Source organism: Cydia pomonella, chromosome 6 (assembly GCF_033807575.1).
Source record: "Cydia pomonella isolate Wapato2018A chromosome 6, ilCydPomo1, whole genome shotgun sequence".
In the NCBI taxonomy this organism is placed as follows: domain Eukaryota; kingdom Metazoa; phylum Arthropoda; class Insecta; order Lepidoptera; family Tortricidae; genus Cydia; species Cydia pomonella.
Genome location: NC_084708.1, coordinates 10,800,093 through 10,819,702, shown reverse-complemented (window position 1 = coordinate 10,819,702; position 19,610 = coordinate 10,800,093). Strand labels below are relative to the sequence as shown.

General features: G+C 33.4%; 1 protein-coding gene across 2 annotated transcripts; it reads right to left on the bottom strand.

Moving 5' to 3' along the window:
• Nucleotides 1-4,634: 4,634 nt before the first annotated feature.
• On the bottom strand, nucleotides 4,635-19,397 carry LOC133518929 (monocarboxylate transporter 9). 2 transcript variants are annotated; one of them, XM_061852721.1, is made up of 8 exons: nucleotides 18,916-19,397; nucleotides 13,350-13,517; nucleotides 8,852-9,122; nucleotides 7,758-7,960; nucleotides 7,305-7,578; nucleotides 6,675-6,850; nucleotides 5,555-5,720; nucleotides 4,635-5,044 (listed from the first exon to the last, which is right to left on the bottom strand). In XM_061852721.1, exons 2-8 carry the CDS (start codon nucleotides 13,467-13,469, stop codon nucleotides 4,692-4,694), a joined length of 1,563 nt encoding a protein of 520 aa, XP_061708705.1. In that variant the 5' UTR covers nucleotides 13,470-13,517; nucleotides 18,916-19,397; the 3' UTR covers nucleotides 4,635-4,691. The 2 variants fall into 2 exon arrangements, with proteins under 2 accessions (XP_061708705.1, XP_061708706.1); XM_061852722.1 differs by lacking the exon at nucleotides 18,916-19,397 and adding an exon at nucleotides 14,604-14,652.
• Nucleotides 19,398-19,610: the final 213 nt, after the last annotated feature.

Genomic DNA, 19,610 nt, shown 5'->3' with positions numbered 1-19,610 from the left:
TGGCCGCCAGGCACAATTCTGACGCCACGTGTTCCGTCCCCCGTATCATTGTTCTTTAAATAAGTATTTATTTGAAATGAATAAAATCTACTGTATATCTGTTTATTGTGTTCTTACCTACTTGTTTGCACAAAAGAGTAGATTATACAACAAGGGCATAAAGTAACCTATTTTCGATAACCTACAGACAATCTGACGTACCCAGTTAGTACATTATCCAATAAATAAATCCGTCTGAGAACATTCAAATTTCTTGCTTGATTCGATATTTTTGATCAGAATTAAAGAAAATCATATAGGTATTTATTAATTTAATTAAATACCTATATGATTTTCAGAAATTAAGTTATTTGCAATTATTAACAATTAGTATGTATTTTTGATATAGTCGCAAACTTAAACTCGACGTATGGTTTAGTGCTATAAAATGGTTCTGATTTTTTTATTTAGTCTTAACTAGGTACCAAAGCATAATTATATTTTTTTTCGAGCGGCAATATATTTCGTACCTACATCATAGTCACTTGTAACAGTTGTGACGTCGCGTCATTAAATGCGACGCTTTGACTCAAAGTAGCGATACATTGCTTGCTGAATTATTTTATATGCAAAAGTAAGTCTTCTATTTTTTTTATAAATTATGAAAGTGTGTTCATTAAAGCCTAAACTAACTACCCTACGGTTATACGGTCGTATCAAAAATACACGTTGTATATTTCCATCCCATCCAACAGTATCAGTTGAGGGTTCTCCGGTTGTTTTTTGTTCTTTTAACAGAGATATCTAATACATTGTTACGTTGTCGTCTGCCTGCAAGCGGCATTGTTGGGGAAGAAACAATATTGTGCGACTGTTTGCAAACTGCGGCTTATTTCGTGGGTTACCCTTGAGCCATATTCAGAATCGTTAGTTCAATTCCAAAACAACATTATATATTGGGCTTTTGATATTTAAATCGTTTAATTTAATTTGTTTTAAAAGTTAAAGGGTAGTTTCGAAATTGAAAAGACGGTTATTGGTTGGGTATAAAAATAAATTATTTACACTTGGTTAACGTATCTCAGTTGATTTGGAGCTGTGCGGAGAGATTGTGTACTTTATAATAATAGGCCTAATGATAATAACTTAGATTGAACTAGTGGTCATTGGCATTTATTTATGTGTGGAAATCACAACTAAATACTACCTTAAAATAAGGTTGAAAGTACCAACGAATAGTGCAGTGCTGACGTCCCACTTTGTCGCTTGCCATAAGGACGTCTTGTCAGGTTATTAAATTTCGTCCTTAACTTACCCATTTACTTGCGTTGCGCTCATATGATGTGGTATTTCTCTATCAGAGCGAGCGAACTTACACGACTAATATGTTTTTGCTGCTATTTTACAACGTCAAGTACACATGGGAGAATGAGGTCTTCTAGTATAACACAACGTAGTTTCGTGTTCAATACGAGAGGCACTAAACTAATAAAGTATCTATTACTTGTTATATCTTTAAGTTGTCAATTGATTAACTTGGTTTTAACTTCAGAAATATGTGTTTATATATGAAAACGGAAAATTAATATAGATTTTTTAATGTAAGTAATTGAATTGTATCGTAGTTGGTTTTCTTTAAGTTTTGACATATTTTATTTTGTAGAGAACTAATTTTTATACGATACTTTTGCCAAAGGTTTCCATATTGTTTTTTTTTATTATGTACTTATATTAATATTAGCTCAAATAAAGTGCCCTAATTTTATAGTTTGGTAGGTTGCCTATAACTTTAAAGTAGGGCGACTTTCATAAAAACATGAGTAGCTTTCAATTCGAATATCCACTAATACCTATTGCACCAAAACGTAACTAATTTAAATCTTGAATTTGAAAACTAACTGAAAGATAACTTTAATAAACTAATTTTCAATAAAACTTTCGCAACTCGAATTGAAACTTCAATATCTATTTTATATTTAAGTTTCATTTGAGTAATTACCTATTTGTTTTCTTGATTACTTGCCGAAGAAGTCTAATCAATTGATATTTTCTTGTAGGTACACTTAAGTTTACAAACTTTTAACTGATTAAGTATCATGTTGTTATTTGCTCTTTAACAATTGAGTACAAAAACTACCGCTTCAGGTGCGTTGCGCGTACGTTAAAAAAATAGAAACCAGAGGCGGCGTTGAAATTCAAAAACCGAAGTGAGACACACACACCTTTGAGGATTTAATAACTAGTGTCGCTTTTAAGAGCTTACCCCTCTGTCGAAAACCTCGGCCAATGGTCATACGTGTTGAATGGACTGACGTTTATCTGACATGGCTATTTGTACGTTACATACAAACAGCCATACATACGTGATCCTCCCCCGCAAAAATCGGCAGACTGTACAAAAGTACAGAAAATTACTGACAAGGCTTCTCCAGTTGTTAAATCCTCCAAGACAGATACTGATGCACTGCGAGTCGTATCAAGAACGAATAATGGCCAACTGTTTTAAGGTTGTAGGTTCATAAAAGTGGGTATGCACTCTTGCAGCTCACTGTAGGGGAAAGTGGGAGAATTGGGAGTTCCCAATAAAAAATCAATCCAACTCCCAAAAAAGATTCGTAAATCCAATATTTTTTTACGACAATCCTTACTTTGGTAATTTGGTTATCTGTCTATCTACCTAATTATAATTACACCTACACCCTGAAGGATTTAATTTGAGTTTAAAAATATACTTTTTGGTCGACTGAAGCCGAGATCTCCCTGTTAGCATTATAATAAAAATTATTATTATTATTTATATAAACGTTATCATACTAAATTTGAAGGAAATAATAAACACTGCCGTTCTTATTTACCCGAAACAGTATGGGGTAATTAGTCCGCGTGGGAAATGGAAACACTAAAGATTTTCTACTGAGTTACATTTTTTAGGTTTCAATTTTACCTCAAAGCATATAAAAGAATTTGCAAAGTTAATAAATAATGGACGTTCAATCAGTATGGTACGGAACAAAAGTATGGGTATATGTACCCTTCCCTATCAATCTATATAATATAGTAATCCATCTCATACGTAGGTAAAAGCCAAATTTTATAAACAAAGACAAGTAATACTCTGTCACAATTTCTAAACTCAAATCTTTATAAAGAGTATACCTATACATCTTGCAGATATTTACGTAACAAAAGCTTGTGTCAAGACGACTGTGTGATATATAAGCGTGAAGCTAAGCATCCTCACATTTGTTGCATCCTCGTAAGACTTTAGACACCAAGGCACTGCTCACACCCCGTATAGCTGGAGAGCCGGCGATGCTAAATGTGTAGTTACTCGAGTGTCGTAGAGACTTATTGGAATCCAAAGATTAGCTGATAGGAAGAAAGATTATATAAAGCGTATTCTTTTTCAGCGAGTAGGAAAGCGTTTAAAGTTTTTTATTTTTTTATTTTAGGGGGTTTTAAATGTGGAGGGTTAAAAAATCGTTAAGTAGATTATGGATTTGATAATTTTGGTCCAAGTTAATGTTAAATATACATTTTTTATAATTGAATCTGACGATTGTTTGTACGCATTCCCTTGATCTGACGATCACAAACCGATTTTCACATTGTAACTGTCAGTTTAAGAATATGCGTACAAATAATTGTCAGATTTAATAATAGTACAATTACAGCACTAATTTGAACTAAAATAACAAATCCACAATCCGCTTAACGATTTGGTGACCGACCAACCAACGGATTAACATTGACGGCTAAAAGTGGTTACGGTAGACACCTCGGGGTAGCAAGATATCACTCATATCGTAATCTGACGAGCTCGAGTAACTATAAAAAGACCCTCTTAAGCTCCCCGACCACTACATTGCTTGGCGCGACTATGCCACTTGTCACCAACGTTCATCCTAATATAAAGTTCATGTACGATTTGGCTGTTTATAGTGCACCTCATCATCGTTGAGTAATAAATCTTAAAGCCCCACTTGAATTTTCAAAAAGATTAAATGACACGAGAAGATTAAATAATCTTAACTATTAATTAATTACAATTATCGAATTTATTAATGTATGTAACGTTAAATGTGTTAAATAAAACGAACATAAAAAACTGACGGCCATGTATATTTTACAAGTAGGTAGTAGGCCTACGTACTCACTAATTAATTATTATAAAATTATATTGGACTAGCTAAATTAACATCACATATTAACTATTTACTTGCTAAAATATTTATTTATTAAGACTTATATACAACTGGTATCACATAAAACAAATTAGGTTAGTTACTTACAAATTACACTGAACAGACTAATTTCACAGCCAGTTTCAATGAAACACGTTTGTATGTAATACAATTAGAAATACGTACTTATTTTGTCATTTATAAATTGTAATTATCTAGTATCATATTGTTTAACCATGATTTTATAATATTAAAATATTAAAACTATTTCTTTAACTATAAGAACTTGAACTAAGAATAACGTAAATGCAACTTTTCGCACGTATGGCGAATTTTTTACATATCTCTGTACGGCATCTGCGAGCACATTTTTCTATATGAACTTTACGAACACACTAAAATAAATACACTCAAAATAATCACTCTAATCATGTATACTTAGCTGCCACGTAGGTAATTTTCCTATCTCAATCTCAATGCATTTTATTTGGCAATTTCCAATTACTCAAAAAGTAATTTATATCCTAGTTACGTCATCCTTATTAATTCTTGTTCTTTCTTCTTCTTTTGTTTCTCACTTTTTCTCAATAATAGCATATCGGGTATCCAGGTAGCTAAAAGAACCACCAATAATAAGTTCTGTGCTGTTATACTGGCAATGAAGCTTCCGGTATAGTCTCTGATCCATCCAAGGAAATAACCCGCAGGGGGTACGATTATGCCCATGGTCAACATGCCCAGGCCTACGGCGGCTGGCACTTGGTCCATTCTGACCTGTTCCGATATAGCAATGTTCCTTGCTACAATCACCATACTTCTTCCAAATCCATAAATGGACGACATAGCCAGAAGAACCATCTGATTTGTTTGATATGCCAATACTGAAAACAGAAAGTCATTGTAATAACCATGAAGGTAATAAATAATAATACATTATTATTATTTATTATGATTTGGCTTGCCGTTTATTATTATGTCATTCAAATAATTATTTATTTATAAGAATAGGCTCTGTGAGTCAGACAGTTTTTTTTTTTCATCGCGAAAAACGTTGTGAGCCAAAGGATCACTAAGGCGGTTCAACGGCTGTCAAATATTGATGTTTTAAGTGTTCATCATTTGCAAGCTTAGAGCATTTAACGAACCGGAGTCGCCTTTAAGAGCTTACCCTTCTGTCGAAAACCTCGACCAATGGTCATACCACGTCATACTTATTGTATGGACTGACAAACGTACAAATAGCCATACATTTGACGTGCCTCTCCCCCGCAAAAATCGACAGGCTGTTTGGTACAGTACAAATTACAGACAAGGCGTCTCCGGTTGGTTAAATGCTCTAAGTTTGCAAGTGAGTGTACCATTAATTATAAAATAATAATTCATAAACTTACTCTGCCTTACAACAATGAGCCATACACTGGTCATGATAAGCATCCATCTGGCCTTGATCCTGTACTTATCCTGGAAAACAGGCAATATCAGCCTGCCAGCAATGTCAGCCAGAGCCACGGCAGACATGCAGTTAGCCGTCTGTTGTTTATCCATTTCAGCTACTTTCTGGAAAATAAATAAATAAAGAAATATTAACTACTTAATTATTTTGTGAGGATGATAATATACCAGATGCTGATAATTTATCAATTCAAAACGATATCTGAAATACATATTATATTCCCTAGACTTGCTCTTCCCTGACGTGCACGCAGCCCGTCGGGTGAAGAAGATATTCAAATTTAAGTCCTTAATGACCCTCTATAATTCCACCAATATTTTGTTAATAAGCGACCAGTTTGTAGCCATACGATTAAATAAATAAATTAGATTTAAAATGATAAATATTTTAACTCATCATTGGCAAATCTACTGCGTTTGTCAGGAATTCTAGCTACTGGTTCTAGCACCAATATTCGCAGATTGGCTGTAGGACTTCGTCTGGGTTTCAACACAGGCTCACTCTATTGCTGCCTCTGGGCAATTCTTATATCCGGTGGACACCACGGTCTGTTTTCCACAAATAGTACCTTTGCTTCAATGACATCATGTATAGGGCTTTTGCCAGCGTCAATCTGTCGAACGTGTTCAACCGACTGGGAACCGTGTGCACATAACAACTGCAAGAATCCTGATAATTCTTGTGCCCTAGAGGCTAGGAAGACCTCGGCACAGCGTTATTGAGAGCGGACAGAGTGATAGAAGCAGCGAAGGTGGGAAACATTTATTTTAAACAATATTACGCAGACAACGTATTGTAAGTAAATATAAAACTAGTGTTTTGTTAAGTCTGCGTCGACCGTCCAGTGTCGCCTTAATTATGGGAATCGTGTTTTCTAATAAAGTGATTAAATGTATAAATCAGTATATTATTAATTGTTGTTGTCTTACTGAATCCCCAACTTTTGGTCTTTGTTTGGTTTCCCATAATAACGGCGCCAATGGATGGTCGACGCAGTCTTCAGTAAAAAGGGAACAGCAAAATATCTCAATAAATATTGGAAAATATTTTTTTCTTACCTGTAAAAAGAACGGATACAGCATACTGAAATTTTGTATCGAAGTTACCGCCAGCGAGGTTCCGATAATGATATTTAGAAAACGAGGGCTCGATAAGAGAGAAATGTCGAATAAATCATACAACTTCTTAACTAAACCCTTCTTGGGCTTCGATACTGCGACTCCATTGGTATTCCCTGGAAATTAAGGAAAAAATATAAAATACTCAGTGTTTATCTGAACGACCCGTATTATATTTCAAGGAGCTTTAAGGGCAGAAGATAAATCCTCTTATAAAAACTAGATTGTTGAGACAACAATGTACTCGTAATATTTTTATTATCTGGATTTTCCTCTGGTTATAAGTAATGTATGTATATTTACGATGGGTTAAGCGAATTATCAATCAATATATATTATTATCAATATGTGTCTCTAGCATTTATAAAACTATAAGCCTAGTTAATTGATATATAATTTGCATCTATGATAGATACTGTACATTCGTATTTGAGCACCTTTCGTACTAATAGCTCGGATATTACTTCTCTTCAATAAATATCTACGAATTTATTTAACTTGTAACGTGATATTAAATTATGTACTAATAACTTGGTGTAATACCATAATCTAAGATATTTTTAAACTTACCATTTAAAACGTTTTCTGTTGACTTGACGCCATTGGTCAATTCTTTATTACTACTGAACTTTTGATCTGAATCGGTTTGCTTTTCTTTCCCTAGAGACGATTCAGTGGAGCGCCCCAGCCCGCTGTAAATTTCTTTTTTTGTGATAGAATCTTTCCTTAAGACTATATCTTTATGTTGAGCTTGTAATAAATGCAACTTCTCATCTAAAATAACGTCTTCTTCTATTTTTTTCATATGCCATTCTACAGGTTGTATTAGAAGTGTTCCGCCAATCTAAAATACATACAAACAGAAAATCTGTTTATTTTTTGTCCTATTTTACATATTTTTCGACTTTAATTAGATATTTTACTTTTTTATACATATTACTGTAATCAGTGCTACAAGATGCTAATAATGGATTTTTTGCTACATTCATGTCAACTTAAATTATTTATAAAAATAATATTTACCCCGTTCAAACTCAAACCGGACAGCAGCAAGCAAGCGCCTTGGAATCCGTAATTTTCCAGCAGGTATCGCACTAAATGGGGCATTACAGTCTGTCCCACACCTGTGCCCACGTTAGCTAGACCCACAGCGCGACTTTTCTTCAGTTTGAAGTAGCTGTTTATGGCTACGAACGATGAGTTCTGGACGAACCCTAAGCCCATACCTGGAACAAACTAACGATTGTTAATGTTGTGTTAGTTCACCAGTCTAGCCTCTTTAAGTAACTCATTTGTGAATTATAACGTAAAAATTAAGTCTTACTTTTACGTAACCGAATGTGATATTGTCGGTTAAAAAATGTTTTCACGCAAATTAAAATTACTTCATAATTGTCTAGACAAAACAGCAATTGGAAAAGTAATTCAATTGTTTACCTTTCTTTATTCACGCGTACAAATCAAGATTTGAACAGGCTTTTCAATAAACTGTTTTTTTTTCTAACGATCGTCTGTGAATTAAAACAAGAAATATTACTTTGCTAATCCGCGAGAAAATAACGTGTTAGTCAATCAGTGCTAACCCGTTATACTTACTTGCGTATTTTTACATGCAATTAATGTTCCCACATGTGTTGTGTTGTGTTAATGTTAACACGTTATTTTCTCGCGGATTAGCAAAGTAATATTTCTTGTTTTAATTAGCATGGATTTCCGCAAAGTAACGCCTGATTCTATTAATTATTGATCGTCTGTGAGTTTTACTAAATATTTTTATATCAAAAGAAAAAGAAAAGAAAGGTCGCAAGTTCCAGGCATGCTCGAAGCGGTGATTTTTTTGTTTAATATATTACGGAATAAGCATTAAGACACTTACATATCTTTATATTAAAGCAAAAAAATCAACGGTTCGGATATGCCTGGAATTTGCGACCTTCCTTTTCTGTTTCCTTTTTATATAGAAGCACTCTACTATTTATGTGACAAGGTGAAGGATTTCTTGATATTCGTATTGCTAGACTGATGGGGAGTGCAGCAGCAGTTTAATTACGTTACTAGTGGTACAGAATAAAAATTACGATATATTATTAATTATAGCAAAAAGGTATTTGCCTTACCCAACAAAACGCCGTAGGTCAGGATCAAATGATATATATTAGTGGAATAACCACTTAAAAATATTCCCGAGGTGCATAAACATGCGCCAGTAACTGATACCATTCTAGGTGACGTCAGTTTAAGCACAGCTCCTGCTATGGGTCCGCCGAAATTGGTCACAAACAACATAGTACTTAGGACGATAGCTGCTCCTGATGTTTTGTGGCCCATCGCTTCTAAATGATCTCCATATAATAAACTAAATAATGATAGCATAGACTGATTAAATATCTGGAAAATAAAATGCATTAATTTAATTACTGAACAAAAACAGTAACGTTGATAAGTATTAAATAATCTTGGAAACAGTAATTATGAGGGAAATCTATTTTGATATTCGAGTCTTCCTATGTGTGATTTTGTTGATTCACAGGTATAATTAATCGCACTCAAATTACATAAAAATAAATAAATGAATATTATAGGACATTATTACACAAATTGACTAAGTCCCACAGTAAGCTCAATAAGGCTTGTGTTGAGGGTACTTAGACAACAATATATATATTAAATAAATATTTATAAATACTTAAATACATAGAAAACACCCATGATTCAGGAACAAATATCCATGCTCATCACACAAATAAATGCCCTTACCAGGATTTGAACCCGGGACCATCGGCTTCATAGGCCGGAGGGTCACTACCCACTAGGCCAGAATAGATCGGTCGCCACCCAGATAGGGTAGGCGACAGTAGTAGCTAAAATAGGTAAATATGTTTTACGATCTGAATGTATATACTCCTTATGTACAAAACATTGACGTGAATCAAATTACTTTCATTATAAGTTAATCTACAAAAAATGTTGTTCCGAAAAAAAAAATATACATATAATACATAAATTGTACAACCTATTACGTAACCTATCATTTCAATATAATTATTTCGTGTTAAATGTGATACTTAATAGACCCCTGGTCTAGGTGGACTCTGGATATGATATTCAGAACGCGATTGTAGCAGCGGGAAATGAGCAATGTCACTGAAAATTTCATTGATAAATTGAGTGACAGCTTGAACGTTCTAATCGCAATAGCAATTAAAATTTGCCACTACTTTTAACCTGTATTGACGTTGAAGACATTGGCTGTTGTTTATCATTTTTCTTAAAAAATCTTTATCAGAACGATGTCATGCTCATGCTGTTTTTGATAATTTCTGATAGATATCGGTGTTTTTGACATCACAAATCAATCACATAACACTATCTAGTATTTTTTATGAAATTGTGATAACATATACTAAAAAGGTATGTTTTATACTACATAAAAGTGCTAGTACAAACTGAAAGTAAAAAGCAACTCAAAAAGAATAGATTATAAACTTAAGATTTATTGTTTTAGAAAATTAGATAAAGGCCTACTTTCGTACGTTTTCACCTACATCTCAAATATTTTACTTACATTATGGAAATTAAATAGCTAGAGTATGGATGTTATAGATCGGTTCAAATAGATAATGTTATAATTTATATAACCCCGATATCAGGCACCGATAACCAGATACTACAATCGCTATTAGTTACAACCTAACGTAAACACAGCGGCCTTCGGGGTGGTCGACTCTATCGATAGCAAGATAAATGGTAAAAAAATATCCTGTTTGCTTTGTAGTTGCTTAAACGAGGTGATGAAAACAAATGAATCTCGTCATTATCACGGTCGATGACAACACAATAATGTCCTTAAGGTTATCAGGCAAGAATGGGGACAAGCCAAGTGGATTACAAACAATTTATAAATCCTTCGAGTATTTTCCCTTTGGATTTCGTTATATCATTGTACAAAATATAATCAGAAATATTTTTGGCGCAATTATTCGACTGTGATAAAGATTGTTAAAATTGTTTCGTCAATATTAGACATAAACAGTTATTCCAGTCAAAGAAAGAAAGTTATTTTTTTTTTAATATGTCTTCATTCAGAACATTTTAGAAGACTGCACATGTGCCACATGTTATTTAGGTTTACATACTATGTACGAGTATGTCTATCAATTTTTTAGGTAGGTTAATTAAATATAGGCTGAGCATTTTTCCAAACGAAAATGTAAGTCCTTTGAGTAGGTCAATAGGGTCCTTATAAATTCGATGTCGTTTTGCATTTAAAACCATTAGTGATTCTACAGTTAATTATAGAAAACACTATCACTTATACTACCCACTTACTGTATTATGATGGCATTTAAGTTTATGAAAGTGCCGTATTTTAGTTGGGATCATGGACTTATTGTAATAGAGGTGGATATTAACAAAGTAACGTATATTAATAAAATTAATAAATAAATATTATAGGACATTACTACACACATTGACTAAATCCCACAGTAAGCTCAATAAGGCTTCTGTTGTGGGTACTTAAACAACGATATATGTAATATATAAATACTTAAATACATAGATAACACCCATGACTCAGGAACAAATATTCATGCTCATCGCACAAATAAGTGCCCTTACCAGGATTTGAACTCGGAACCATTGGCTTCGTAGGCAGGGTCACTACCCATTAGGCATAGACACTAGACAGGTCGTCGAATACAATAATTACTAATAATTTTCAAGGAAAATCAATTATTTAGAACCATGGAGTATCGTCATTTTACGGCGAGTTAAATATATTTAACACATGTGAAATTAATATTGACATTATAATTTAAACTTTATATACTCCTATAATACCTAGAGTAACTAACGTAGTAATTATTTATTAATCGGTTTTGTTTACATGTAAAAACCATTATATGTGCAATCATTTAATAACGTTTTCAATCAGTGGGTAGATAATATACCTATGTACAATAATCTGAAACTACTATGTAATGTAATAATGTTATGTTAACAACGCATGATTAACACTCCTGGTGCAAAATTGTTTGCAAACAAAATAATTTTATGACAGTTGCTGTCGATACATATTTGAAACGAGTAAATATTTATATTTGTGATAAAATTAGCAAACAATAATTAGAATAATCGATGTCATTGTATAACGTAGTTTAAGTGGAGTAAGAAATCTTGTATACTTAGAATTAATCAGACATGGGGCCTAAATAATAATGTGCAGTTAAGGGCCACAAATGCTGGTCATAAGATAACAATTTAGTTTTTTGTTTTGTAACTCTATATTAAATACATACCTACATCTTTAGTAAAATCAAGTTTATGCTATTTAAAATGAGTCTTCAGTATCCCGTCAGTGAAAAGGCATGACACTAGTTAAAACTAGTTTTCCGATACGTCTCGGGAAAACAATTTTTTAACCCCGGACGCAAAAAGAGGGGTCAATTGTATGTTGGACGCCAAAATCTGTCAGTATGCTGTGGCATCGTAACTCTCCAACGAATGGGCCGATTTCGATGCGTTTTTTTTTAAGTAAAACTGAGTTTATTGCGGTTATTTAGTAGCTATGCTTTATAGAAATTGATCCAACATATGAAGAGTATCATCACATCAAAATCATATGAGGCATTTTTAGCATGAAATGGATTTTGTTGGCATATAGTGTAGGCCGTAGGGGATGTTTGTTTATTTTTTTTTTAATTGAATAGTTATAACTGGGATTTCTAACTACCAGAGACTAATTGTTCAAATAAAGTTATAGCTAAAATTAGTTTTGATCAGGGAAAACGCGTTTCCACTAATTAGTAAGTTTTAGGTGCGACAATGACTAAAGCGAGGAGGAGCGCTTTACGTACCTAAACCGTGGTTATACAGCAGACCAACTTTTATAAATTTCGTTATTTTATTAGGTAGTTAGTTTATTAGTTAGTTAGTAGATTAGTCAAAACTAGTTTTGACTGAAATTCATTTTTGAACAATTACTAAAAACTAGTTTTCACCGAGGTACTTCAGAAAACTAGTATCAACTAGCGAATAGTGTTTTCATCAAGGCGTTTCGGGAAATTATTTTTGACTAGGGAGTTTCCCTAGCTAAAGTATTTTCAATAAAAGCAAGATTTTACGGTAGCATAAACATATGTACTACTCCGTTGGCTCAGCGACCCAAAATGAGACTTGGCCTCCGACACAAGACAGCGCCACTTTTCTCGGTCCTGTGCGACCTCTCGCCAATTGTCGACTCGAAGCTCGCGCAGATCCGCCTCCACCATGTCGCTCCAGCGATATCTAGGGCGTCCGATAGGACGTCCTCCTGCTAGGCGACCCAGGTACGCTCTTTTTACGTTCCGATCTTCGTCCATTCTCTCAAGGTGGCCTAACCATCGGAGTCTGTGGGCTTTACTTTCTCCCATGATGTTAGGTTCAGCCACTAGGTCTTCAATCTCACGGTTCTTAAGGACTGTCCAACTTCCATCCGGTCTTCGTTTGGGGCCCAATATTTTACGGAGGATTTTCCTCTCGGCAACTAGCAGCATGTTTTCTTCCTTGAGTGTTAGTGTCCATGCTTCGCATCCATAAACATATGTAATTAATATAAATCAAATGATCACTTACATTACACACGGCGACACCAAGTAACACCATCCACCCCCAACCTCCATCCGGCGGTATTAACTTCACCCTTTTCTCAACACGCTGAGACGGCACTAGTGAGTTTTTATCCGTAATAGTCATCTCTAATGTTTTCAATACATTAGTATAATTAACTAAAATTATAGTATTCTGCAACAATTTTTTTTTTATTTTATATAATCATTATAAAATTTAGTAATGGTCATGGCGAGTAAAATTCAAAAGTTTTGTAGTTAAAAGTTAACGCTGCTTGTAGTGTTTTAAATTTAATTTAAATATTTGGGAATGTCTTACACAAATCCACCTAGCCCCTAAATAAGCAAAGCTTGTGCTATGCGCCAGGATAGCACAAGCTATACGCAAAGCTATACGCAAAGGTCGCTAAGCGACCTACGTATCCAATACAACAATGCCTTCAGGGCACTGTTGCGGTTGCTTCGCTGGTGCAGCGCGTCCGGGATGTTCGCGGATGCGCGCGTGGACGGGTTCCAGGCCATCATGCGCGCGCGCTGCGCGGCCGCGCTGCGGCGCCTGCGGGGCAGCCGCAACAGTCTCCTGGCAATTATAGCTGACAGGCTTGACAGTCAGCTTCTTGTGCACTGGACCAGGGTACACTCAGTGGTAGCTACATACACACAATTCGCATGAGTGTATGTAGTTATTACTGGTGTATGTGCCTGGCTCTAGTTTTAAACTCTTAAATATCGTAAGTTTAATTTATTTCAATAATAATTTAATATAATTTTTAGAGTAAGTCGTACTAACACTGTATGGACCAAGGTCTGAAATAAATTATTTTTATTTTATTTTTATTTTTATTTTTATTTTATGGATACTAGGCGACGATATACCTACATACGTATATAGAAAAATACATATTTATATACATAGAATACATTTACATAGAAATTATCTGTGTTCATCACACAAATAAATGCCCTTACCGGGATTCTAACCCGGGAATATCAGCTTCATAGGCGGAGTCATTACCCACTAGGCCAGACCGGTCGTCAAAGTCGAAGTGTTGGCAGGTACACTACCTATTTTTTTCTGTTTTGCTGCATCACATTACCTGAGCGTTTTGTTATTACTTATTATCCATTAAAGTGATATCATTTGTACCTACTCTAACATACTCGTAAATATCTACTTTTATATACAGCTTGTATATCGACGTGAGTTTTTTTTATATACTACGTCGGTGGAAAACAAGCATACTTAAGTGGGGATACTTACTGTACTACAATCTTCATATTTATAATGCGTATATATTCACAAAACCTATTTACGACTGCTATCAACGCCAGTAAAGTTATTACATGAAATATTGATTGAAAATGCCGAAGAGCTGCCAATGTTTTTTTTATTTTAATACAACTGAACATAACACGTTTATATTTTGCTTGTCATCTGCGTACTAATATCAGTGCATTTCATAAAGCAGGTATATCCCTGGAAAGAGGATAATGTTGTTATGAACACACATTTTATTAGACTTACATGTTTTTTTGTTTAATAATTTAATAACAAATAACTATTTTCCTTAATTTATCTATATAGTTAAGTATATGTCAATCTAGCCGTATACAAATACAACGGCTAAATATTTTATGACGTAATTTATTAAATGGGTGTGTCTTGATAAGTGTGGAAATATGATGACTCTAGAAGATCAAAAGTCAGTCGGTTTAAATGGAAACAATCTCGTTATCTCACATAATAATATGATGAAGCGTTGAACTCGTTATAACAATGACACTTGTAGATGACCTATAAATTAGCTGGTATAATAGGTAGGTATACATAGAATTTAAATAATAATAATATACTTAAGTGATATGGAAATTCAACGTTTTATAAAAATAATATTGTTTCAAATTATTGTGTAAATTTGATTACTTCATCACGTATTTTATATTATATATTATGGGTACCAATCTCTAAATCTCTATGTATCAGAAAGTAATAATATTAGTAGCTCTTCAAGGTTTTGAAGACTCCGGTTCAAATATGCCGGCTTTGTAATTTTTCTTTAGTATATGACATCTATTTCAGTTGAAATGTAATGGCATTAATATAAAAATAATTATTTCACGTCACAAATGTAGAAGTACATAGTTAAACTTATTATATTATTGCGTTACAATCGTAGTTATCGGTCAAAGTCCGACTCTCGGTTTACAATACATGACTACGTAAAATTGACTTGTTTTTTACTCAAACTTTATCATACGTACCTATTAAACAGCAAAGCAAGCCAATATTGAACTTTGACATTTAGTATAAGCTCACAAACATAAGTGTCGTTATTTTCCGATTAAATGTCATCATTTGCCCTAAAAAATATGAATTCTTTATTTCATGTACATTACTGTAGTAAAATATCTAAGTCGAGATATAAGTAAAGATTTATATTTACCTATTATCATTATTTCGATAATTTTGTCAATGTCTACTTATAAATGAAACAGTAAAGAACCATGAAAGTAAATGGAATTGTATTATTATTTCAGTTTATAAGTTATGTGAATAGTTAACATTAACAGTTAAGTTAAACATTTACAGTAATTATGGTACGAGTAAATATTACTTAATCGTTATATGACTTATATGATAAGTATCGGAAATACGTGCAGTAGTATCCCAACTTTTTACCATAAAATTTATACTTAATCTTTGTACGGTTTCGGTAATTATTTTATTATAAATTGCTATCAAGTCATTTGGATAAGTGGTTCCCTAATATAATTACTATTATACCTATTACTAGTTTGAGGGCGGTTTGTTTACATTAAAGACAACAAAATTTCACAGGTTATGGTTTTATGTATAGTTTCCCACAACACGTGTTTATGATTTTTTGAGAAAGGAGACCTAGGCTCTCCGAAACATGTCGCGCGAGTGACTAGAAATACGCCAGTGAAGTCCGTAGAATGAGTTTACTGTCTGTATAGTTTTTTTTTATTCAGTTAATTAAAACGCATGTTTTTTGACATTGCACATTCACACTGGTTTTTCTTACATATAAAAAATATTTAGACTAGCCAGCTCACCTCTATTATTTTGTTAATATATACAATATCGACTGATACTAGGTGCTTGTAATTGTATTGTTTGAAATAAATTACATACCTATTTATGAAAACTAAAAATGCATTTATGTTTCCTAAAACGTAGGTATCCCAGCGAAAGCTATTTTTGAGATGCCTTTGAAATTGCTTTATACAATTATAATTATTATTTGATGTAGTTTTAAATTACCTTGCTCTTTTTCCACTCTAATTAAGCGCGATTTGTGTATCGTAATCTTTATCGCGCCGTGCGATAACAATATAGGTAAAACCGCTTATAAATTTATTTTGACAGATAAAGCGACACTGCGCACTTGCCATGACCGTCACACACGGAAAAATAAAATAAATAAAAAGGCTAGTACGTGTAAATAATGGAAGGTTCCGTATCTTCAGACAGCACAAAAAGCCATACAAGCATAAGGGCGTACATTTGCGGTACCTCCCTACGTCGCTTAAATAAGAAGATACGTTATTTGGAAAACACTCATTATTGGGTCAACCAATGATGTTTGAAATAATTTTCGTGAAAAGTATTCATTAAGCATTATTTCGTGTTTTTTTTTTGCTGTTTGAACGTTCTGTTCATACCTTAGTTAGAGGGCAGAGGTAAATTACAGGGGAGCACAATAGGTATTTATGAGTTTTGGAGTAATTACTTTCAAAAGGTTACCTTATAGGTACATTGAATCAAAAAACGCTCTTAGAAAACTAAATGTAATTTTTAATGACCTATCGAATGAAGTGCCGCTCATTGATTTTACTGAAAAAAAAACTCTTTTTCACTTTTACATTATGTACTTGTATGGAGTCAGGTTTTTGCCTTTTTGACTACGGAATCCTAAAAACAAGACAATATACTACATTTAGGTTTTGTTAGCTATTGTAATAGGAATATTAGCTGCCTACCTAATGACATTGTCACGGTAATTGCTCGTCCGTTTTTAACATTGAGTCAGATTTGAAAGCCATAATTATAATCGCGTCAAAAAAGATAATCTTTGAGCAAATATGGCTTCATGAGCTTGTGAGTCATGCATAACTCGATATGTTAAAATCGCTAAGATGTCGCAATAATTTTGTTTGTATTACATCGTTTATTTTCTTTGATTGCTTATTTATTTAGCATGATTTGCAGCCATAACAACTTTAACTTACAACTTTAGTAAATATAAAATGCAAGGTCTCTGTGCTTAGGTACAGTCAGCAATAATATTAGTTTTTGCTTTATTAGCACATTTGCATACAAATTTCTATGCAGGGGCGGTACATTATCTCTGCAGCTGACTGGTGTACATAGGTATTAATCGAGTTTATAAAAGGTATTTTCCGTAGTAAATACTCACTAATATTGTATCTGTAACACAACGTCGTGATAATATTTAATTAGTTTGTTAATAACAACCGATACCGGTCAGCCAAAGCATATCTATTTGGACTTTACCTCGTCATCATTCATTGATCTTCTGTAAATTCCATTGTGTATGGGGTATTATTTAATAACATTAACAATTATATTGACTAGGGCAATCACTCTTCTTTCTCTTTGTACTAGCAGGTACCTACTCAGATGTAGTGCATAATTATTTTGCATCGTATTTTCACGGAAAACTTGTCTTGCTATTTCAATCAGTTTTGGAACTAAAAGTACTGAGGTTGACTGAAGTAGCATGACAAATACGAACGTTTCCGAAAAAATACAATGGAAAACAATTATGCACTACATCTGTAGTTTGTACCAAGTTCTGAAGTGAATTATTAAGAAATTTTTAGGTTTATATTTTCCTAATGCGAATATCACAAAGCTGATTCAGTTTTTAAGAATGGAGTCGTTTAAATTTGTATTTGCTTTTGTTTATGAATAAAATATAATATAATTATAGCCTCCTAATTAAGTGGGTGTAGTAATTGCTTTGTAACAGACCCTTTTTCACGTCATTCATTAATATGTGTACATATTTCATGCACAGGAAGAAAATATACCTACTTTTATTATTTAAGAGACATATAGGTCACCATAAAATAATTTACAGAACCCTATGGAAGAACCTGGTCTTCAACAAATGGACATGATGTCACGATCCTCAGTATTGAGGGACCGACTGAAGAAGAAGAAAATAATTTAAGCATATAAAAGTATATAAAATCAAATTATACAACCACCTGTGTCAAATTAAGGCCTTTTCCAAATGATGTCAGTTGCTTGGTTATCATATGGCTAGTATTTGCTACATTTAAACTACAATGAACTTATAAATAAAAATAAAAAATATTTATAATTCTGACCGTTATAGATTCCTTTCTATCTATCCTCAAAGTCTAAAACTCATCTCAACACGAGCATAAAAACACGTCCCTAAATCATTATCATCATTAAATTCGAGTGCTAAAAACTTTATCAAAGTAACGACCAAAAAGATAATAAGAATAAAATTAAAAATGAAATACTTATAAAATCAAAAAATAAATTTACTAACCTTTTGCCACAGAACAAAATAAGTGTTAAAACAATGATTCGTTTAACTCAACAAAACTAGGAGTCACTATCAGGCGCTATAGGCATTCGTGCCTGCACATCTCATGCTAATTGACAACTCACGGACGTCCGCCGCGTTCGAGAACGCGCCCATCAATGGATATCGGCACAAAGTGATATATTACACTGTTACAATTCCATCACAACAATATGACGTGCGATGTTTTAGTTTTACAGAAACAGAGCATTTTTTTTAAAGGTTATTGTGTCGGAGGACCGATTGTCTGATGAAGGCTTAGGAATACTTGATGACAGCGGCAGGGGCCTATGATTTGTGGAGGTAAATAAGATAAGATCTAGTAGTTGACCACTTTTGGCTAATATGATGAGACATGCGAGTTGGAACAAGGAAATTTGAATTCTTACAATTATTGAAATCATAGTCAGCATACTTAGATGTTACTTTCTATAAAATAAAATATAAAAAAATATATTAAAAGAGAGTCAGATCCAATAATTCTCTAGTTATAATAGCCAAGTCGCTTTATCTACTGTTCAATATCAATACATACAAAAACTAATCAAAACCTTGAAGGTGACACAGGTACGACTGATGACTGTTATGCAATATTATCAACATGATCGATAATGTTGGCATGTTTAAATATTAGGCGAAACATTAGCTGCAATAATATT